This window comes from Indicator indicator, chromosome Z, assembly GCF_027791375.1.
Source record: "Indicator indicator isolate 239-I01 chromosome Z, UM_Iind_1.1, whole genome shotgun sequence".
NCBI lineage: Eukaryota > Metazoa > Chordata > Aves > Piciformes > Indicatoridae > Indicator > Indicator indicator.
Genome location: NC_072053.1, coordinates 42,196,852 through 42,221,296, shown reverse-complemented (window position 1 = coordinate 42,221,296; position 24,445 = coordinate 42,196,852). Strand labels below are relative to the sequence as shown.

Sequence of the window (24,445 nt, the reverse complement as noted above, 5' to 3'; positions counted from 1 at the left end):
TCCGCGCCCAGTATACATTGTCCCTGAAACCACTGTCTAGGAACGTCTTAAATAGAGTGAGCAGAAAGTAGTCTGGGCTCTCATTTTTCGCCTTCACCGCTCTTGCTCATTTTTTCGGGGCCCGCTCATTTTGGGCGCTTATTTGGACCCGCTCTGCTCTGGATTCACGGCGAAATTGGAGAAACCGGCACTCGGACCTGGCTTCTCCCCGGACGCGCCTGCTGTGAGTGATCCTGCCTGCCCTGGAGTGACCCGGGCTGCCGTGAAACCGGCGGCTTTTCTTCCTGCTTGCCGTGAAACTACGGCTTTTCCTTGCACTGTTCAGACAGTGTTACCACACGAGTTTCCTTCGTGGCGGCCGTGTCTACGGACGCTTTGATTTTTGGCGGGTCCCTTTTCTTTCGATTTGAGCCACATTATTCACAAATCGGATATAGAACCTGCAGTTCTGGAGCCTGCCGCGGAAGAGAGACTTAGGGACCATCTACAAATGCCTGCTCCGGTCTCGTGAGTAAAACCGGCATTCTCCTTTCTTTCTCTAGAGTCCTGGTTTGCCTCTGATTTTGTAAGTGGGGTGAAACTATTTGCGGCTTAGCCTTTTCCATTTTTTCTGAGTTCTCCAAATTGTACTAAAGTTGCCGATAAGCATTCTCGTAGAATTCACGACCCAGTAAGAACCTGTAAGCAATTTAAATCAGTTTTGGACATAATTTTGGAGTGGCGTTTTTGGGAAAAATAAAGATAACTATATTTTTATAATTCCTGCCTCGTTAACTTAACCCCAATTAAAACACTGTTTTTCAAAGCTCAAGTTCCGAAATGATACGGACATGAGAGAGAAGAGCATGGGAGCAAGAGGGTGATTTTTGTTTAGTTGGATTTTCTTTATTTTCTGAAATGACATCATTATTCCTCATTCCTCCTACATACAAATTATATTCAGAGTTCATGTATCATTAACAACAACTTAAAAACATTATCACTTTGCAGTTATTATCTTGGTTTGTCCCCTTGGCAACAAAAATTAAAAGGCAACTGCATGAAGAAAAAAACCAATGCAGCTCATCTGAGACTGTCTTTGCATAACACATTTTGAAATTCTTACTGGTTATACATGATGCTGGCTTTAGTGAGAAAATTGGAAGAAGTTTATGAGTGCCTTGAAATTGTGTCCTGTGCTAAGCACACTATATGAATTCTTAAAAGGTTGGAGAAAAAAAATGGAGACCTAGCCAATGCCAGTGGCAACATCTAGAAAATGAACTGTTTTCTGCATACAAAGGTGTTGAGTACAGATGAGTAACCATTTTTAGTAGTGAAAGTGTGGGGTTCAGCTTACTACAGTTAATGTGTTTTTATATTTAATATTAATACTTATTTATATTTATGATGGAATTTCTGGCACTCAACAGCTAAGGGAAAATTTTCATACTTCATATCAAAGACTTTACGAGCTCCTCATGGCAACATCACTGTGAAAAGTAACCCTTACAGATAAGAGAAGCAGCTGATGTAAAACAAAGTGCACTTTATAGACAAAAAAAAGGATTTATTGAATCAGCTTTATGTTCTAACATACCCTTTTAAATGTTGGCGAGAGTACAATTGAACTAGTATTTGTTTCATTTACTAAAGTGGTTTTGACTTTGTAGACAGTTCACTTAAGAATGAAGTAAAATGGACCTTTCAGTTGTCAGATGTTTGTACAATCGTACTTATTCCAGAGGCACTGATCTTTCAAAGTCTTTTAGTCAGTTCAAACCTCTTTTATAGAATCACAGAATCACAAAATCGTAGGGGTTGGAAGGGATCTCTGGAGACCATCTAGTCCACATCCCATCCCCCACCAGAGTGGGTTCACCTAGAGCACTCCTATGCTGAGGATGTACAGAGGAAGGCAAGTTTGACACCAATCAAAACAAACAACAAGGTTATTTACACTAGTGAACCTGCCTCAGACATTGAAAACTCAGCCGCTTGCAGACATGCTCATTCACATCTGCGCCAACAATCTGTAGCACAGAGAAGTTTCCTCCTTTCATCCAGCTTACTGGATAGAAGATATTATCAATATGGGAAAAGTTTGCCTCCATCTTCCTGCTGATCTCACTAGACAAAATAGTACCAGTATAGCATGACAGGAATAATGGCTAATAAAGCCTTTTCCTCTGTAGCCTCTTCAAGAGATCAGAGCTATTCCCCTTAGAGATATCACCTGCCATCCACAAATGATTGCGCTGATGCGGATAAGCCATATGTAGTTTTCAATTTCCTGTGCAGAGGGATATCAACTGGGCGTGTCTAAGTATTACACTAAAAATCTCTATGCTTATACCAACACCAACACTGTGTTGGTAATTCTTAGTTTTGAATAATCATATTCAACTCAACTACGTATTAATGGTATTAACTACAGTTAATAATACTAGTAATACTTAGAGTTCTAATCCTAACGTGCAGCTACATGATAGAGAAGGACATAAATACACATTCTGGCCTCTTCTAAACACATAAAATTGAGAGAGGTCATGCAGAGCCATGTGGAAGTAGCCCATTTGGAAAAGCATCTGTGGAACGCCATAAAGGAGGGTCATTTGCAAGGTCTTTCTGCATACACAAGAACTTGGCAAAATGATCTGTAAAAATTCATTACTCTCTCACACAGACTGCATAGGTTCCCTACAGTAGGTATGGAACTATTTATCCCAAATAGGTAATATCATGGTTGTTTCTGGAAACAAAAAGCTTGACACTGCAAATGCACTTTTTCCTAAGCTTCTAACTCTGAAAACCACTGAAATATGCCTTTATTTTTAGTTTGGATCATAAGAATTGAAGATGATGTGTACTCTTGAATCTAATCTGCATCATAAACACTTTAGCACAGGATCTGAGATACACTGACTAGCTAAATAGTGCATATAGAGGAAAATATGACAGTGATAAACTGCAGAGCCTTTTGACAAAGTGATTTATATACACTGCTCTGCTTTACTTTGTTTCATCAGTTCAAGAGGATTTATTCTAAAAATAATTAAACCTATCAAAGAAACAGACTCTTTTATTGCAATAAACATGGCTTCTTTCCATCTAATGAACTGTAGTTTACCTGGCTGTAAAACTGGTTAATTACAAGATAATTTTTCAGGTGTATTTATGTCATTATATGTATGTATTTAATATCCCAGCACTTAGGGAAGAGGTGCTATCATTTGTAACACATAACTTTAACATGGTCAGTTGCATACAAATTTCTGAACTAGCTAGGCAATTTCTTCCCATTCTGCATTTTTTAAAAGTCAAGGAAATCTCCTATTTTTCTAATGTAAAATTTACTAATAAAATATTGCACTGTCTTTTCAAATGCCAGAACAACTGTTGCAATGACAAGTAGCCCAGACTACATATTGCTCTGGACTATGTCCCTTGAGGCAGTTCCAAAAGTATCCTTTTAAAGTAGGTTTTCTGAAAGTGAGGTCTGTCAAGTATATGGTCATCTTCATCAAATCACAACATTTGAAACAAAACAAATATCTGTTAATCTGATGAAATCAGACTCTTCTTACAGATATTATGTATCTGAAAAATCTCTGGTAAGGTTAATAAGCTTTGCCAATTATATGGCTTCGTTTCTCTGCTATGGGCAAGACCTGTGGTTTTTAACAATCCTGTTAGTGTGTAAATTAATGTTCTTTTAATTTGCCATCATTTCAAGTATTTTGTTTTGTAGTTATAATTAATTAACATATCTTTTATGATTTTTTTACTGTTTTACCTTACAGGGTAAAACTGTACGCACATCTGTAACCTCCAATAGCAATAATAACAGTTATAAAGTATGTCTCCAGGGAGGCAATTTCCATAAAAACCTTTAAAATGTAAATCTATGCATCATTCTTGCCAACACGTATGCTCTAGTAAGTGAAACTCATGTTCTCTGCTTGCCAGTATAATAATCCAAAAATTGAATAAATTCCAAGCACCAAAGTTTAGTTTCTAATTTTAACTCTGCATATCAACATATATAGTGTTACCTTCAACTGCTTAGCTACTTTTTGCCATCTGACTTTTCAAGTGTAACTTTGATGTTCAAGTGATGGAGGAGAAGAGCGTTATGTTTAATTTAGCTGTATGCTTCTGCTAGTATCATTTCTGGAAAATGTAATACAAAAGTACTGTATTCTGAAGAGCTTCATGAAAAAGAAGAAATATGGTGATCCAGCCTTATTTGGACAGATAAGAATAGAACGCAGAACCACCTACTTAATACATGTAGATTAGCAGCTATAGCAATTAGGGTCATAGTTAGCTTTGATCTTGGATTGGTTTTCTGCAGTTTAATGCCACTTAATTCAATGGACTACTCCTGGTTTACACACCTGGGATCAAAATTTTATCTATAATAATTATTATAATTTTCTAACAAGGAAGATTGTTACTAGTTTTGTTCACCCTAAAATTTGAATTAAATGCTCTACTGAAAAGCGTTATCTTTGTACACATAAAGACATGCACAAATGTACATTAACAAAATGATGCTTTAATATAGAAGATTAAGGTTATAACAGCAGAAATGTATTAAATTTTTAATTAAGGTAGTGCTTATGAAAAGTATTTATTTTTCCCTTGTTTCATTCTAAATTCAGAGATGTAATTTTTTGTGCATAAACATAAAACATATAAATATTTCTGAGTGCTTCCTCTCAGAATTCTTCCAAGTCCCTAAAATACACATTCTACCTATTATGCACTGCAGAAGCAAGATCAATACCCAAGCCAAAATATGACACCTAGAGTGATGAAACCAGACACTGTTGTGAATGCATCTTTTTAGTTGGGAAATATATTGATATATGTGCCAAATGTTCTTCAGAGGCAGTATCCTTCTCACAATGAAGGCAGAATCTGTGACTCAGAGCAGGCCCAGACTCTCTCATTTAATTTGCTAGATTCTCTCCTCTCCCTATTACTATTTAAAAAATATTATATTGCAAACAGTGGTGTGATGAATGAATTAATGGACACATGGCTTTGTTTTTGGTGCCTCTGGTATTTATTATAAAGACTTTTTTTCCTGAGTTTGCTTCTCTTTCATGTTTTCTAATAAATTTAAGAAGTATAAATTAATATTGTTGCTATTTTACCATCACTACGTAAATCAGGGAAAGCAGATACCTCACCCAATATTAGTACTTCTACCATGAGTATACTATAAATTGGACTGAGAAATGAAATATTACTGGAGATGAATATGGGAGAACTTAAAACGTTTTTTTTAGTTCCCCCTTCCTCTTGAGTACTTTCTGACAATATTATGGTACAGATTTTATGATCATGATGGTCTTTTGAAGAAAGCTTTTGCTTGCAGTTTTTGTTTAAAATCATGTGGAGGAATGTATGAAGGTATATATTTTTCAATTATTATTTATCTTTTAAACACATTTAGACTTGAAATGCAAACTAGATTTTCTTCCTTCCCTTTTTGAGGACAGCATCTCAAAATCACGCAATATTAAAGGGCACACTACTTACACTAATGAAGACATGACACAATTTAAGTATCATGTGTTACACTGTACATCACCTAATCCACCCTGGGGAACAATTAACACTTTGAGACACTATTTGCGAAGGGGCTAGAGAGGTAACATGGATTCCTCACTATGGAATTAGTGAAATTATTATCTTTTTGTCCTACTTCATAACACTTCTGGCAAAAAGAAGAAATGAGTACACATTATTAGCTAATATCTTTATCTTTCTAAGCCTATTAGCAGGTATATCCACAAGACCATTTGCATACTCCAGCCTCTTATAGTTTGCTTTGCTATTTGCTAGAACTGTGTCTGCATGGCTCTTCATCAGTCATCAGCTGCTGTACATGAGAGCTCATTATGTTACTGTGATGCAAATTCCCATTACAGATATGCTGTTTGTTTACCAAGAGGGATAGCTATGTTTGCACAATTACACCCATGAAAATACTTTTAATGAAGGCAAGGCCTAAGGTAGCATGATGTTTTGAAAATCAGCAGATACAATCTAATACGTACTTCATGGGACGTGACAAACTCTGAATATAATTGAAAATGCAATTCTACTTGAGAACAGCAGTTTGCAAGTTAAAAAATTATCTAAAAGGTATAACCCCCCACAAACACAAATTGCACCAGGAAGAGCTATTATAGATATGATGTTTTTATACATCGGGAATAAAGTATCACTGGACCAAATTTTTACCTGTTATTAGCTCCAAATAAATTATAGATAAACTATAATTTCTGAATTGGTATTAGGTTTTTTGCATGTATGTCTGTTTTAAATTTCTGCTTTGAACGTCTTGGAAAAAATTTCATTAGTGTAACTTTTAAGTATAAATGTCAGCCTTCTGCTTGTCTGTTACATTCTAGATAGTCAGTGGAAATTTGCTTTGCTACTTGTGTAACAGTGAACATTAATTTTGCTTGTATTAAATCCTTCATTTGAATGGCATCTCTTTGGTCACCCAGAAGTATGGAGCCCAGAGTCTCCCGGCTGATGAAACCAAGTGGTTGCTGTTAACGTGGCAGGCTCACTGAAATTGGCTGGTTCACTTTGTTCCTCTCTCTTCTTTTTCACTTCCGTTTTAGTTTTTGTTCATCGCCTTTTCCCTGTTGGTCATTGCTCCCCTGCAATTACTTCCACACCTTTTCATTGTATGCTCGAGCCTTGCAAAGCTGTTACCTCTGCAGACCTGCCCGAGCCCATCTACACCGAAGACCTACCTACCTCCTGGCGAGGAAAAGGGACTCTGATCCTAAAAACGCTTGCTAGGTGAAAAAAAGTTAAGGAACAGCATAATAGTTCAAATTTTTGCGAAACCTTTTTTTTTTTTTTTTTTTTTTTGTTCCTCTCGTCACTGCAAGCACTCCTTGCATTATGTGCTTTATTCTTACGATGTATACACCAACATAATAGGCACATAAAAGGCATACATTATCTTCTTTAGTTTAAGATACCAACCAGCTGTTGCTGAGAGAAAATCATCCATTAACCGTATGACCTTATTCGTAATTTTGTCTACCTTAAAAATTTTCTTTTTCCTTGGGGGGGGGTGGGTGTGATTCCTTCCCTTACCCTCCCTGTTTCCAAATATTTCGCATTTTCCTCCGTTCCAGCCCAAGCTCATCTTGCTGAAACAGAAGCGTTATAAAGCTGGTGACTGGCGGATCATTCCCCGCGCGCACCGCAGAGCCAGGCTAGGCCGAGGCGCCACCACACCACCTCAGAAGCAGGGGTGAGTCTGCCGCCCCCTGCGTTTCACTAGCGAACCGTTAGTCCGGGTGAAGCTGGCGAGGTGACCATCAGACCAACCAAGGCGCGCTCAGCCTCTCGGCCCCGTTTGCCGCCTCACCGGCAGCCGAAGGGTGGGATAAACTTTGCTGGAAAGGCTGCGACGCGACACGCCGGGGACAAAGCGAGCCGCGAAACCCTCAAACGTGCCCTCAAGCTCCCTTGATACTCGCCTCCTCCCCCGCCGTCCGGATGTGGCGGCAACCCGACGCCGCGAGTTCCGCGTTCCGAGCGGACGCTGCCCTGTCCGCAGACATGCCGACGGCGGCGCGGGGGAGAAGGGGGGGCACGCCAGGCCGGCGGGGCGGAGGTGCAGGATTAGGTTTCAGGCCGCCGGGGCGTGCCTGAGCGCGCTTTCCCCGCGGCGCGGGTCGGCGCCGTTACTTGGGGGCGGGAAGGGCGAAGGCGAAGAGCGGGGCCGGGCCGCGGAGTCCGCCGAGTAGCCGGGGTAAGCGGGGCGTTAGGCCGGGCGGCGGGAAGCGGGATTTCGTTCTGCGGGGATGCCGGCAGGGCGGGGAGGGGCCCACCGTGTCCCTGAGGTTTGAGCGGCCCTTTAAAACGTACTTATGTCGCGAAGTTTTATTGTTTCATTGATCTGCCGGGTTTTGCTGGGGCAGGGATTGGGAGTCAGAGGGAGACAGAGGCCGTGGAGTCGCGCCTGTTGCTAGCCGCGCTCTGCCCCACGCCGAGCTGTCCGCAGGCCAAGGGGAGAGGAGCTGGGGGGCCAGGCCGGCTGCCGGCGGACGGTCCGTGGGATCGAGCTTCCTCATGTAAACAAAAGCCGAGTTTCTCCCGGCTGCAGCAGGGCGCTCTCTGCGCGCTGTCTTACAGCCTCGGTGTCCGTCCATCCTCCTCGTCCCCCCCGGTTTTAACCCCAACGGGAATGTTTCATGCCGAGCGACGTTTCTTCACCTGCTGCTGCCACAGATCTCCGGGCAGCCGCGGTCCGGAGGGGCTCCTCGGCGCAGCGGCCCTCGCCTAGCTCTTGCGGTCTGCGGCATTGAGAATCGCTTGGAGCCGCTACCGGCCCAGAGGCCCAATTGCGACCAGCGGTGTCTCTGCGGCGGGTGTGCAGGCTCCTGGCACACTGATGGCCACGAGTTTCGGATGCCCGTACCGGTACCTGTTGCAGTGGTGGTGGTGGTGGTGTTGGTGCTGGTGCATGTCGCAGATCCAGACTCCGTTGTAGCTTTCTAGCATGCCTCTGGGACTGCATTTAAACATGACTGTTTTGCCAGAGTGGAAATGGAGTCTCGAGGCGCAAGCGTCAGTTGTTGCCCTTTAATGGGTCTTGCGATACAAAGGAAAGGTCTGCTCCTTGGGATAGTTTCTCGTCTAGCGTCTCCCCTTGCTGACAGTAACTCCGTATGTTTTACTGGAAAGAGTAATAGGAAGAAAGGAAGGAAGAGAAAAGCTCAGAACCGGGCATTTGAGCTCTTAATACATTTAATTAATTTGACTTGCCGTTTTTTTGAACAATGTTCCTTTATTTTGCGTTTTGATATTATAAACACTGCATTATCCTTTTATATTTTTGGTTCTGAACACGTGCAGAAGATTTTATTAGTGTAAGCCGTTGAACAGAATACGGCCTTACTGGCTTTTTGTGTCATAAAGGATAGCAAGAGCCTCTTGCTGGACCAGAACAGTGATTTACTGTAATCAAGGTGAAAGATCTGAATTCTTCTGTTGTGAAAGCCTGTTTTGTAGACTTGTGGAGATGGAAAGTCATGTCACATTAGAATAAAAGAACGTAGAATTAGAATATCTAAGGACATACCCACTTTAACTAGCAACCTTATTTTTTTTTCTTTTCAAATAACATTTAGTAATTAGCAGTGTTCTTTCTAGTGGTTTCCTTTGTGCTTCAAAGAAGCTTTTTTCATCAGGAACTGGATACTTTCCTCCCTCTCCACACAAAAGTGCACTAGGAAAGTGAGATCGGTATCACCACTGCAGAAAGAGAGCTGCACTACTTACATACTAATGGATGATCTTTATATTCCATCTGGCTGTGTGTCTGAATTCTTCAGAGAGGAATGTCATACAAATTCTCAGTTGGGCAGGTTACTGTAAGTGGTTTTGTTTTAATAGGTTACACTTTAATCAATATATTGAGAACCATTATAAAACCCTTTTAAATATTCTCCATGTTTCTTACATGAAAATTCAAAATTCTTTGGAGTGTATTCATTGAATCTGTATTTGAGCACCTTGCTGAAGTAGTTTAAGCCAATGCAATGCCATGCTGGCAGTATACTGTATCAGTATTGGTGAGAACAGTTTTGTTTCACTGTTGATATTCCTATCAAGTCAGTGTATAAATATGCCATTTTTGTCTGAACAGTATTGGAGTATTTCTTCTTTTAGTTTTTCAGGTCTTGTTCATGCACCTGAGACACCTTGCATGGTAGTCTTGTTACATAGTGTAATGATTTTCTGCATTACACGCTCATTATTGCCGTAATATAGAATGAGAGGATTGTGGTTTCAGTTGAAGAGGAAGATTATGACTCATCATTGAGCTTACTGTCAAGAGTTCGTTGTGGCTTCTTATTTTTAAATTTATGTATATTATTTTCACATCATGAAGAATCTAGTATAACTTCAGAGCTGCAACTCTTGTAGGAACTTCAGGTTTAACTGAAGTTAATGAATATGGAAATCAGTTGTCTGTGCTGAAAACATAAAGAAGCAGAATTAACCATGCCTGGGTTTCATATGTTAATTCAGTGTATGTAGTGTTGCATGTATTCTGCATATACTAAACAGTTGATTTTCAGTATCTGAAGCTAATCTTGTATTTCAAAGATTGGAACAAAGTGATTCAAATTAATCTTAATTTGAAATATTTTCTGAAAGATTTAAAAAAAATTTTTGCAAACAGATGACCTGTTAGTTTCCTTTACCTAAAAAAAGAACCAACTGAAAACTTTCCATACTATGCTGTTGGTTTTTCAGTACTTTTTACAAACTACTTTGAATAACCTGTATCACACATATTTATCAGTAGGTGAAAGCCTTAAATATAGTTTATGCCCATTTTTCAGTTGCAGTTATAACATACACACGAACACGGTATTACACTTACATATCGCTCCTTACAGTGTTACAGAACTTTATTAATTAAACATAGTGAACAGTCCTTGTTCATCCAAAAGCATTGTAACTTGCCTTAATACATTGGTATGATGGGCACAGAAATTTAAAACTTGAATGTTTGAATTATTTTTTTTCAGTTCTATCACAATACTCTTTTTTTAAAGAATCGTTAATATTTTTTACATCTTTTTCATGCAATCTACATTGTGCTAAACTTCAAGAGGCTAATAAAGTCACTTTTCAAATGAAACTGTTTATAGTCTATGTGTTACTTTCTGAACTGTCTTATTTATGCTTCGACTATTTCAGAATAATTTTCATTAACATAACATTTAAGTGTAAATATCAAGCTTCTTATGCCTGCCTGTTAGATTCTAGGTAGTTGGTGGAAATCTCTTTTGTTACTTGTGGACCAGTGCACATTAATTTTGTTTTTATTAAATCTTAAATTTGTATGAGATCTGTCATCCAGAAGCGTGCAGTCCGGGTTCTTTAGCTTGATGAAACCAAGTGGTTACTGTTAATTTGGCAGACTCATATGCTATCAGTGAAACAGTAGGCTGGCTTACTTTCCCCTTCTTTCTTCCTTTCCACTTCTGTGTTTATCATCCTTTCCCTGTTGGTCACTGTTCCTGGGCATTTACTTCCACACCCTTTCATTGCATGCTAAAGAATGTGTTAAGAGTGGAAGGGTATACTAGTCAGGCCACAATTGTTAAGTCATTGCAGTACTGCTGGTAATCCTCGAAAGTATTGTATTCAACAAAATGACCTTTGTGACAGTGGAAGAACTCTGTTTCTTAGAAAAGCATGAGATGTTTCATTTTGCTGTGAATGATTTCTGCTGCCTTCATACAGACAAGACTTCCCCCCACTACCCCCTGCCAAGGAGTCTGAGGATCACCGTAGTTTTTTTCCTGGGAGTAGCAGCCAGCATGTGGGAGGTAACTGGGTGAAACAAGAGAGCTCTTGGAAATGGCAGGCAAAGCAGAACATTTAGCACTAATTAGTATCTTTCTTTCCTGTATGATTTGATTTCCATTCCTGCACCTGGCAGTACTAACACAACATGCCTGTTCAAGTGATAACCAGAAATTATGGGAGGGAAATGACATGGGATAAAAAGCAAGTATGAAAGGATATCTGTAGCCCAGCCAAATCCAGGCTCAGGTACTGAAATTTAGATTGGGAACTCTGAAATGCTCTTTTAAAGCAGCTATAAAGTGGATATTGTTATTACATAGCTGCTTAGGTGAAATGGATTTAGTTTTAATCTCAAGCAGTTCCTAGCCAAAGTTTGGGCCTAGAGATCAGTCTTAAAGACAGACATTTCCTCTTGTATTCTCAGACCACTTCAGGTAATGCAGGAGCTGCAGGACAAAGCCTATTGCTGGATTCTATCTTTGGTATTGCATGTGGGCTTATCCAGTGCGATGAGCATTAGTTTCGAAGGTATTACCTGAAATGGCTTTGTTGAAATAGCAGATGGAATATCCATTAGTGAAACCGATTAAGTTTCTTTATAGGAATTACATAATCAGATGTGAAAAAAATAATCATTGAGAATAGGTGATCATTTCAAGAGTTTTTTGGCTGTGAGTGGCATGTCTGGTAGCAGTGGTAAAAAGGTGATTAGTATAAATTTAGTGACCTCTGTTTGTAATTCCGACACCTATGGATTTCAGTGTTGTAAAGAAAGCATCACTGCAGCATGCCAACTGTTTTCTGGCAACTGACTGTAGAAGAGTGGAGAATTGTGCATGAAACACATTTTTGTTTGTTATATGGCAAGAATCAAATTTCAAAAGTACAAGTTGGAAGGGGATCATCTGTAACTTTTGTGCATGCTGAGTAAAAGGTGGCACGTTTCATACCATGTACCTGTCTAAAGTTACTTTTGTTTTCTGCTTTGCTGTTATAAAACAGGAGGAAAAACAGAAGTTGATTGTTTTTCTTTTCTGTTTTAAACACGCAATTTTCAGATACTGGTGCCTTTAAACACTTGAAAGTGACTTCAGCTTGCTGTGTGTTTAACAGCAATTCTTCAGGCTGCCTAACTCAAGTCAGTCTGTGTTATTACTGTGAAGAGATTAATGAACTTTAGCACTGAAATACAAAAATAGTTAAATCTGCTTTGAGCTAAGCTAAGTAAGCTCTTTGAGGTGTGCACAGTGTATAATATATAGAATGTCTGGTTTTGACTTCAGACTCCTGTAATACAGGCTGCTGGGAGTATGCAAAATGAGAGAATCAAAGAAACTTCCCTTTTGTGCATCTAGAAGTGTGTGATAGCATAAAAATATTCACTATAGCAGATGATGGACATGTCTTTCAACAAATAGCCATGCATGCCACCGTATTTCTTTTAGTGCATCATTGTTAAAACACCTAGAGGCAAGTTGGTGGTGGTAGTTGTGGTGCATTTTGGACAGAAGTGTGCTTGCTTCCCCTGTACTTCAGCTACATTAATGGAGCACTAAGCTGCTACTGACAGACAGCATGGATATGACACAGCAGAAGCACACTCGTGGCTTTTCAGCATTTCAGAGTGTGGGCAGAGCAGGAAGGGTCATCTTGAATTGAAACGTGGAAATACCGAAGGGCCTCAGTGCATTGCTTCTGTGTCAGAGGAAGTATCCTGAAGGAAAACATCCTACTGGCAGTTTCAGTTTTCCTCTTAGTGCTGCAGTCGACATAAAGCGTTAAGCGGGTGGGTAACCTCACTAATGTAAACGCAAAATAAGGAGAATCAAACTCTTGGTTAACAATGTTGATGCAAAGATAGCTCTGGAGGTGTATTTCTGCTGCTAAAGCACAAGGTAAATAGTGTATCATGAGTGTGTAAGAGAGAAGACTTCTTTTCTCTGTAGGATTTGATAGTGTAATCTCCATGTATAGAGTATATTTAAGACTTTTGTCTGCTTTTAAGAAGCTTCCATTATAAATCTAAAGAGTATGTACTTCTAGAAGTGCACAAAGTGTTGTCCATTCTACCATTTGTAAACCATACCTTTCACAGCACACCAAGAATAAGATTTTGGTCAGGTTACATAATATAACACAATTTTCAGCTACTCTGAAAGGCAGGGACTTTGTACGGCTGGATTTTCTTCTTGATGTTCTTGGGGAGCTAAAGCAGGGGAACAATAACCCGGTATTTTTCTTGATTAGTTTCCTTAGAGGGTGAGAGTTCAGCATTCAGTGTTATGTGCATGTGCATATGTTACTGTTATAAACAAGGTCATGGTACTGAAAAATAATCCACATGCTTTTTTTTTTTCTGCACAATTCTATGATTGCATCCACAAGACAGCCCCAAGGGTAGCCGTAGAGGAAAGTCTTGAATGGTGAAACAGGAAAGAACTGCTTTGGTTGGCATTGGCAATCACTGAGAAAAACACCTGTGAAAATGACATAAATAACTCTATTTGTAGGTAGAGTCTGAATAGAGGGAATGGTAGTTGTTTGTCTGGAGGGAACAGCTATCAGTGATTAAGGTTTGGGGAAGCCAGCTTCTTCTTAATGCTTAAATAATCTCATCCAGTCCTTCCTGTGTACCACAGACTTTTTTTTTTTTTTTGGGGGGGGGCTTGTTTTTGTAGAGTGAAAAGGTAAAAATACAAGATACTTGGTTTGTTTTTTGGATCTGATTGAGAATTTGCTTTACCAAGTGAGAAAGTAAATTCAAAAAGGCTTTATTACTGATATGTGTAATTTGGATCATGGAATAAGATTACTTTGACAAAATCAGATTCAAAGGATTTGAATGTCTCTCTTTAAGCAGTACACTGTCCTAAAAAGGAAGATCATCAATTCTGTATCACTATATTGCCAAGTTGAAATGCAGTAAAATAAAATTAAACGAAGCCTCAGGGATATTAAAACTAAGGAATTCTTGGTGATGAAGCCTGAAATCTTTTTAAACCCACCTGATTTGCATTTTGTGCACACACTGCAAATAATACAGGCTTGTCAAAATGTTTATCCTGGCTTGTGTTCCTTCTAAGTGAATATCTGTTAAGAGCTGTTTTGTTGCTTTTATTGTGAGAACAAATTTATGCTTGTCCTCCTCAGGTTCTGTAACTAATGGTACTGTTGAATTTTAGTTAGGCTGTCTTACTCAGAGATCTGTCAACACCATCCTTTCCCTATTTTTCTCCAAGGTTTCAAGAAAAACTGATTTTTTTCCTGAGTGCTTAGAGATCACAGCTCTGTGCATATTGATAAGCTCACCAGATTGAAGCTGGGATATTATGCTGAAGTGCTTCGCTTTTATCAAGAAAACAAAGGCACCATTGTGAAAGATGGTAGAATGCACAGCTCAGTTCCTGCAGTGGTACTTAAACTCACTTCTCCTCATCTATTAGTCTTCCATCAAACATATTCTCTCATTACGAGTTTCTGAGCAATTGCAGATGCACTGTTGAAAGAAAAATCTAAAAAGTAACAAAAAAGAATAAACAAAACCATTTCAGAATTTCCTCTTCCTGCTGTATAATTCCCAGACTGGAAACCCATGGTAGTGAAAATTCAACCATTCTCCAGTTCTGAGTCTTTTTCAATAGACATTAATAACGGAGGCTATAATGTCAGAGTCCTGTAAGCTGGTGTAACATGAAAACTTTGTGACTTCTGTGAGTTTTCTTTTTAAAAGGCAACTTAATAAAATGTGATATGGATGTTGCCTCTGAAATTCTCAACATGAAACCTGAAAACTGATCACTCAAGGAATGTTTTTCATGAATAACTGAGAAGGAAAGCAATGAAACTAAACTGTCAATGGCAGCTATAACTCATAGCTTCTGATTAAAGCAATACAGGACATTATGTGCAACTATACGCAGACAGCAACTTTGATGTGGAAATGCAAAACTATTAAAAAGTGTATTTCTAAAAGCAATTTTCAGGCAGGTTTTTTAAAAGTCCAAAGTGATTCAGAATGTGATCACCTCGCAGAATATTTTATTTAACCAAGGAGATAAGAGGTTTGTTATTTCCTGGGCCTGTTTCTTGTTTTCAGAAGTTGAACTCTTTTCTTCTTCAGAGCTTAGTGCTTCTATAGATGTGACCCTTCTCCCTTTCTGTTATTTTTCAGGAAAGTACTGTATTTGCTTCATCTTGCCATTACTGAAATAGAAGCTGAGAAGCAGAAAAACATGTTGGAAACAATTGGTAATGGTAATCTTTTTTAAAATTTATTTGCATCACTATATATTGTGTGAACCATAGATTTAGGATAGTATATACTTCTGAGAGAACTTTTGTAAAAATGTCTATTGTGTTTAGAAATACATGATATATTTGCATTTTTGTATTTTGCATTTGGAAACAAAAGGTGTATCACTTGTTTTGTGTATTTAATTTTTTGCTTGTTCTGATGTCATTGTTTTAATCTTCGCTAGAATTAAAAATGCACATTTGAGAAATACAATTTTTTTTTTTCCTATAATGGCTATTTTTGTTGCTTCTTATTTACAATGGTCTTTGGTCACAGTTCCTCTTAGCTGAATTTTAATGAAGGCTCTTTCACTTTTGTAACATAGTTCTTCATGGACAAAAATGTAATTTTTGTTGGCTTCTGTTTTGTGCACTGCCTCTGCCTTTCTGATTCATTAGATGCATTGGGCTGAGTTTTTTGTTCAGAACTGATCCATTGAAGGCTTCTGTAGTTTGAACAGTAGAGAGGGATGCATTTAAACCTCTTACCTGCTTGTATGTGGCTGCTTCTAAACCGCTACTGACTGGCGATGATTATTACTGCAGATACACATCGGGCCCTCCAAGCCATGGAGCGCTTACAGGCAAAACTCCGGGATCGAGGTGACATTGCAAATGAGGAGAAGCTGAGCTTGTTAAAGTCGGTGGTGCAGAGTCCTCTGTTTAACCAAATTCTCAACCTTCAGACTTCTGTTCAACAACTGAGGGATCAGGTAGGAGAAGCAGCTTTTCAGGCACAAGAGAAAAGTTACAAAGAACGTGCAGAAATATGTTTGTGCCTGCATGTTGTAAGTGAAATCAAACAGTTTAAATTAAATGTCTGGTCCAAAGCTTTAGGGGATTGAGATGAACATACTTGTTGACTTTTATGTGATTTGTTGAGGCCTGTATTTGGTGTATGTGTTTTTATGAATATGCATGGTAAGGAAACAGTGATACTGAGTGGAGAGTTAACATAAGACTTTCTGTCTCATTCTTTCACAAGGAACGTGTTTTTTATGAGGTCTTAAGATTTTTTCCTTGGAGCCTTATTGCTATCCTGTGTCTTACTCTGTTAAAAAGAGAATATGTAAGGGAGGATGTCGAGTGTTGACTTCAAACTGACACAAACACCTATTTTTTTGCATAAGAGTAAAAGATCAAAGAGAAGCAAGAGCTCCTACCTTCTTTTTTCTTGCTTAGGGTTTTAAGTAAAAGTGTTACTCTTCTCCATGTCTGTGAGGAAGATGAGGAAAAGGACATCAGTAGGCTGTATTGACTTGTTTATTTATTACTATAATTTAATTTCCTTGTCAGCTGAACCAGAACTTGAAGAATATAAAAACTAGTTCACTAACTGAATTAGGTCTAAACTGTGTTATCTGGCTTTGCAAATAATTTTTCCTGTTGACTCCTGCAAGATGGGCAGCTCTGTGGCTGATACGCAGAAATGCCAGAGTGGGAGGGTACAGCCCTTACACAGTGATGTCATTGTCAGCGTGGAGCTGTGTCTGGTCTTTGACCAGATGATCTTCTGTATCATCTGATGCTATTTTGCACAGAGAAGAAATAAGTTAGCATAGTGCCAACAGTGCTGTATGTGACCACATTTTTCAGATTTTGTGTGTTCACTGTGTAGAGAGTTGGTGAGATTGGGGGGATTGAAAAAATTCTAGGAAAAAAGGTGTTCTGAGGGTTTGCTTGCTCTGCTGTCACAGTATCACAGTACATTAGAGTTTGGAAAGGACCTGCAGAGATCATCAGGTCCAACACCCCTGCCAAAACAGGATCACCTAGGGTAGTCTGCACAGGAATGCATCCAGATAGGTTTTGAATGTGTCCAGAAAAGCATACTCTGCAGCCTCTCTGGGCAGCCTGTTCCAGTGCTCTGTCACCCTCACTGTAAAGAAGCTTCTCCTCATGTTGAGGTGAAATCCTCGATGTTCGAGCTTGTACCCATTGTTCCTTGTCTTACTATTGGGCACCACCTAAAAGAGATTGACCCCATCCACTTGACATGCACCCCTCAGATATTTATAGACATTGGTAAGACCCCATCTGAGTTTTCTCTTCTCAAGACTAAACAGCTCCAGGGATCTCAGTCTCTCTTCATAGGGGAGATGCTCAAGTCCCCTAATTATCTTTGTGGCTCTCCATTGGATTCTCTTCAGGTTTCTGTCTCTCTTGAACTGGGGAGCCCAAAACTGGACACAGTATTCCAGGTGTGGTCTCACCAGGACAGAGTAGAGGGGGAGAAGAACCTCCCTGGACCTGCTGGACACACTTTTCTTGAGGCACCCCAGGATACCTTTGGCTCTCTTGGCCACCAGAGCACATTGTTATGCCATGGTGAACTTTCTGTCCACTAGGACTCCAAGGTCTTTCTCCATGGAGCTGCTTTCCAGCAGGGCAGCCCCTAACCTGTACTGGTGCCTGTTATTCCTCCTCAGATGCAGGACCCTACACTTGTCCTTATTGAATTTCCTGAAGTTTGCCTGCACCTAGCTCTCCAGCCTGTCCAGATCACTATATGAAAATGAGAATTTACAGTGACACCCAGAAATGATGTGAATTACGCAGTGGTGGTTATACAAGCAGTTGCAATCAGACCTGTGTTTTAGACCAGATGACCAGTGGTGGTGAGCTGTGTATTGGCTAGGTTTGCAGTCTCTACCCACCTGAAACTAAGATTGCAAATTTTTTTTTTGACATTTCATGTTCTAGCATTGAATGTGGATCTGTTTCTTCTCAAGGTGAAATGTGACAGTCTGTTAAACATCTGTGATTAGTTAAGAGTTTTAAAAGAGCTATAAGACTATTGCAAAATTCTCAAGAGAAGGCAAACTTCTAGAAAAGTCTAAATTGAAAGAGGGGAAGGGAGCAGAGAAGCAATGGCAGTTTACTGGCCTAAGGCATAGAGATGAGTGTTAGAACACTGCCTTCGGTTTGTGCAGTGAGTCTGGAATATGAGCTGGCAGAAGTTTTAAACATCCATCATATTTTCCTAGCAAACAGTAGGATGCAAGTATAGAATTTTAGCATAAAGACAAATAGTGTTTGCATTCCAGTGAGAGTTACTACCATTTTTTATGGTCTAAAATAGTAGACTTTTTTTTTTTTTTTCTTACATGTAAGTAATCTTTTAACCACCAAATGATGATGTGAAAAAGTATGGTGGTGTTTCAGATTTGCTGTCATATTCACTTAAAGCTGTTCGGGGTTAATTGGACATTGATCCCCCTCATGTGGGTGTGTGCTTAACAAGACACTGAATTTTGTATTTGTGTCACATGCTGTGCTGTTAACTGAGTGGTATGTTGCTTTCTCTGGATGTTCATCAAGCATGATGCTAAAGTCAGCAAATCTGATTGTTTGGTTCTTATTGGTAGATGCTCTGAAGTTGTGTGGTTTTTTTGTTTTGTTTTGTCTTTTTTGGGTTTGGTGTTTTGTTTTTTTTTTTTTTTTTTTTGTCGTTCTTAAACGATCAAGCAGGATTTATTCACACTGCAAATCTATCATTGCACAGTTCAGAACTAGAGTGGGAAAATTTCCTGACTAGGGATGGCAAAAGGGTGTTTTTTTAAGAATTACTGTCCTGACTTCACTAGTCACTTGAGCTGAGGAGCACTGAAGGAACCATCTTTTTTCTTTGTGTCATTTTTCTTCAGGAAAGGCTTGTTTTCTCATGCCATAGAGCAGTCTCATTGTTTGAAAGTAGGGCAGTGATAGAAGAGGAAAACTGATACCATGCTGTTTTGAAATTTTCAGTAATACTTGCTTTTCTTTATAAAAAAATGCATTAAATACTCCAACCATGGTGGCAGTCATTTCCCATTTCCCTTGCTTTTTGTCTTTTCCCTGTCTACCTCCTCCTCCTTCCTCCAGACCAGTCAGACTTCTGCCAGAAAAAAATTCCTTTCCTTTGGCTGGGACGCATTCCTCAGATTTTTTTTTTTTTTGTTGTTTATGAGCTTGACCATTGCTTTTTGTTCACAGTGCAGTAGTGGGGAAGAGTTTCCCTGCAGCACAGCATGCAGTGGCTTGCATGGGATACCTGAAGTGGAGAAACTGCTGTTTTTATATTGCCTGTAAACATTCACTTAAATCTATGGTTTACATAAGTAAAGGAGATCTTTAGTTCCTTTCCTGAATGCTTTTCTGCAGCAGAACCACTTGCTCTGTGTTTTGAAACTAAATGCTTATTTGAAATGCTAACCTGGGATCTGCTTCACCCTTCTCAAAGATGGAGATATAAAGGAGTAGCCAGCAGGGTAGTGCTGGACCAGTCCTTCTTCCTGGGAAGCCTCAGGGCCTTTGACTGTGCCATGGGCATCATGCCTGAGTGGAGTGTCTGGCAGTGCGGAGTGCCTGGCAGCACTGCCCTTGCTGCTGCCTCCTTGCAGGGCTTGTGTGGTGGCTTGCTTATGCTTTATTTCTTCCAGTGCAGTCACTCCTGCAGCTGACTTTTTTTGCAGTCAGCTCAAGTACTGCCCTGTGCTTCATGGGATCTCCATGGCTGGAGTGCAGAAATACTGTGGTTTTTATCTTGGTCCAACTTGAGACCTAACAATCTTAATTGCAGTGCTTTAGGTGTTGATATGCTGCAGACAGGCTTGGAAGCCTGGTTTTGGTTAAAAATATTTTGCAACTGTATGTAAGCACTATTTGATTGCATTTAGTGTCTAGCTTTGTCACTGCAAAGTGCAAAGTGTCAATGCACAGTGGTACTTAGGAATTTTTCTTTTTTGTCTTAAGCATTGGGATAAATTTGTAAGAGAGCCTTTAATGAAGGGGAAGTTAAAGGAAAGGAGTATTGTACTCAGTGGTGGCCAGAATCCAAAGTGGAAGATGAGGAGAAGTGGCCAAAATTTGGGCCACCTATAATGCAGTTTCGCAACTTAAGTTGTTTTGTTGAAGGTTGGAAAAATGAAATCCCCTATCTGGATGTATTCTTTTCTTTAGGAAATTATTATGAAACAAGAAATACATTTAAAAAAATAAGAGGTTAAACTGTTAATATCATACTTGAACATGTTAATAATAATGAATGAGCCTGAGTTGGTAACTCTTGGGTAACACCTGGCAGGATCGGGGATGCCAGTCTTTGCAGTGATAATTAGCGATAGTAATGCTAGTGGAGTTTGAGCTGTGTGTCAAATATGCAGTTCTTGCTGGGAGAGTGGCGCTGTCTTAGCAGGAGGGGTGGGGACACAGCCCCTTGACCATCCTCATCTCTGCTGTATTCACAGTCTTTCTCCCTCCACAGAGAGGTGTTGGCCCTGTGGGTTTTTTATAGTCTAACTCTGCCTGTCTCTGCTTTTTGTGTGATGTTTGGAATTACTTACTTGGAGGATTGGGTAACATAGTCGTACATATTTATGTATGATAATGAGACAATGGCTTATATGTTAGGGGGTGAACTTCAGGATTTGTTTTGCAGTTAATTAGACAAAGGTCTTCATTTGAACACTATAGCCTGCAAAATCTGATGTGAACCTGTGTGGTTTTGTTGTTTTAGCCTCGATTCAGTAGTTTTAGCCAAAACAGGGGTGTCTTCAACTTCTAGCAAGTTCCGAAGGACAGAATGAGAAGCCTCTAGTGAGGAAGAAACTGTAAGTGCCAGTCTGGCATGTGGAAGATCTCAGGGACAAACCCCCATGATTCAGGACCTTTCTTCAAACGCTGTGGAACCTGAAGGAAAACCAGTATATATACATATATGCTACTGTTAAAACTGTAATGAAGACTCACAGTCCTAACTGGAGACATATATAGACTCTAACGGAATTTGTTTACTCCTAAGGAAAGATAGACAATCTGGCATAAGGCAGCAGAGAAGGTGGCTCAGAAACATGTCTCCAAACCTAAATGTATATATTTCACCAGGGAGGATCTGAAACGGAATCCGAATAAAGCTGATGAATTGGAGGGTCTAAAGAAAAATAATGACTTTTATTCTGTATGGAATTTAAAGTGAAGTAGAAAACCCCAAAATGTATCTTGAATTGTATGAAGTAAGGCTACAAAATTGTGTGAGATAGTTTGGAAACAGATTTGAATCCAGAGGATGCTACCAATATGAAACTGTTCACTATGATGCTTGTTGGTTAATCATCATCAGATGGTAGAAGGAAGCTGCAGAAGGTGTATGGAGCGGACCAGATGACCTCAAAATTAGTGTAAATTACAGATGAGTTATATAATAATAGCAGAGAAGAGGTGTAGGAAAAACAGAAGTGAGAATGATTTACAAGAAGAGCAGAGGAAGTGTTTGAGGAAGATTGAGAAGTAGAGGTAGAGCTAATGGAGGCAATGTTGGTTGTGACCTTCTTTTAGGAATCAATCAATGTGCTTAGTGAAGGAATGAGGGACATTGGAAAAGTGAATGCCCATGCGTTATGGGCAAAGAAGAAAGAGGAACAGAAGAAGCTGCACGATGAGTCAGTGGGGAAGAAGACTGGCCTGGCTTGTTAGGGAAAAATAGGGAGCCTGTAGTTGTTGGAAGAAGGGGCAGGCCACCCAAGAGGACCACAAGGTTATTGTGAAACTATGCAGGGAAAAAATTAGAAGGGCCAAAGCCCAGCTGGAAGTTAATTTGGCCTGATGAGTTAGGCCAAGAGAACAGGAAACGCTTCTACAAATATATTAGCAACATAAGGAGGACTAAGGAGAATCTCTGTCCTTTGTTGGCTGTAAAGGGGAGCATAGTGGTCAAGGATGAGGAAAAGGCTGAGGTACTCAATACCTTCTTTGTTTCAGTCTTTAGTAGTAGGACCAGTTGTTCACTAGATATCCAGACCCCTGAGCAGGTAGGGTGGGGAGCAGAATGAAGCTCCGATAATCCAAGAGGAGATGGTTAGTGACCTGCTGCACCACTTAGATGTGCGCACATTTATAGGACTTTATGGCATACTCCCAAGGGCACTGTGGGAGCTCGTGTAAGTGTTCACTAAGCCAGTATCCATCTTTTACTGGCAGTCCTGGGTAAGTGGGAAGGTCCCAGTTTACTGGAGATTGGTAAATGTGATACTCATTTACAGGAAGGGCTAGAAGGAGAACCCGGGGAGCTACAGACCTGTCAGTCTGACTTCAGTGCCTGAGAATGTCATAGAGCCTTTGTGGAGTATGTTCAGGATAACCAGATGAATAGGCTCAGTCAGCATGGGTCCATGAAAGCCAGGTCTTGCTTAATGAATCTCATTTCCTTCCATGACAAAGTGGCCTGCTCAGTGGATGAGGGAAAGGCTATGGATGTTGCTTACCTGGGCTTTAGTATGGCCTTTGACACCATTTCCCACAGCATGCTCCTGGAGAAACTGGCTGCTCATGCACTGGATAGGTGGACACTTTGTTGGGTAAAAAACTGCCTGAATGGTTGGGCCCAAAGAGTGGTGGTGAACGGAGTTAAATGCAGTTGACTGACAGTCACTAGTGGTGTTCCCCAGGACTCTGTATTTGAGCCAGGTCTCTTTAACGTATTTATCAGTGATCTGGATGAGGGGAAATGAGTGCTTTGTCAATAACTGTGTAGATGACACTAAATTGGGTGGGATTGTTGATCTGCTTTGAGGGTAGGAAGTCTCTACAGAGGGATCTGGATGGGCTAGGTTGATGGGCCAAGGTCAGTTTTATGAAATTCAACAAGGCCAACTTCTGGGTTCTGCACTTGGGTTGTGTCAGCCCCTTGCAGTGTTATAGGCTTGGGGAGGAGTGCCTGGAAGACTGTACAGTAGAGAGTGACCTGGGAGTGTTGATTTGCATCAGATTGAACATGAACCATCATTGTGCTCAGGTGGCCAAAAAGGCAAACAGGATCCTTGCGTGTATCAGGAATAGTGTGGCCAGCAGGAGTAGGGACATGATTGTGCCCCTCTACATAGCACTGGTGAGGCAGCACCACTGTGTTCAGTTTTGGGCCCCTCACAACAAGAAGGACTTTGAGTTCCTGAAGGGTGTCCAGAGAAGGTCTGCAAAGCTGGTGGAGGGTCTAGAGAAACAAGTATTATGAGGAGGAGCTGAGGGAACTGGGATTGTTTAGTCTGGAGAAGAGAAGGCTGAGAGGAGACCTCAGTGCTCTCTACAACTACCTGAAAGGAGGTTGTAGTGAGGTGGGGATAGTCTCTTCTCCCTAGTTTCAACTGATTGAGCAAGAGGAAATTGCCACAAACTGTGCCAGGGGAGGTTTAGATTGGGTATTAGGAAAATTTTTTTTAGTGAAAGAGTGGTCCAGTATTGAAATTGGTTGCTGAAGGAGGTGTTGGAATCACCATTCCTGGAGGTGTTTAAAAAATTGTGTAGACAGGGCACATGTGGGGCATAGTTTAATGACCATGGTGGTGTTAGGTTGATGGTTGGACTTGGAGATCTTAGAGGTCTTTCCCAACAATTTGGAGTAGTGTTAGAAATCAGATTAGACTTAAGGACTGGAGGAATGTATGAAAGTCTCCCTAGCTGATCCTCTGGTTCCAGTTGAGCTGGAGAATGAAACAATGAAATTCTTGATTGGTAGTGGAACTGTTCATTTAATAATAATTATTTTTAAGGGACCTATAGGAAAAAACAAATGTTGGTGCCACAGAGTTGAGAAAATTCTAGGCCGTGTTTTCATCCTATGGAACTTTAAGTTGGAGACATTAATACATGAGTTTCTGTATATTCCAGAATGCCCATTACCTCTGATAGGAAGAGACTTTAAATTAAACAAATTAGGAGCACAAGAAATTTTAACCAAGAAAAGTTTTAAGTACCTATTCCGACTGATAATATCTGGAGAGCACAAGTATATGCATTACAGGAATCATCTCCAGACAGGGGT

The 24,445-nt window shown here is 40.1% G+C and overlaps 1 protein-coding gene across 1 annotated transcript in view; it reads left to right on the top strand.

Moving 5' to 3' along the window:
* The first annotated feature begins 16,181 nt into the window (after nt 1-16,181).
* The window catches only part of MPDZ (multiple PDZ domain crumbs cell polarity complex component), a 102,226-nt gene continuing 93,962 nt past the window's right edge, over nt 16,182-24,445 (top strand). Inside the window, exon 1 of the mRNA XM_054398258.1 lies at nt 16,182-16,364. Within this exon, the coding sequence (XP_054254233.1) occupies nt 16,182-16,364 (183 nt within the window). The remainder of the gene's footprint in view (nt 16,365-24,445) is intronic.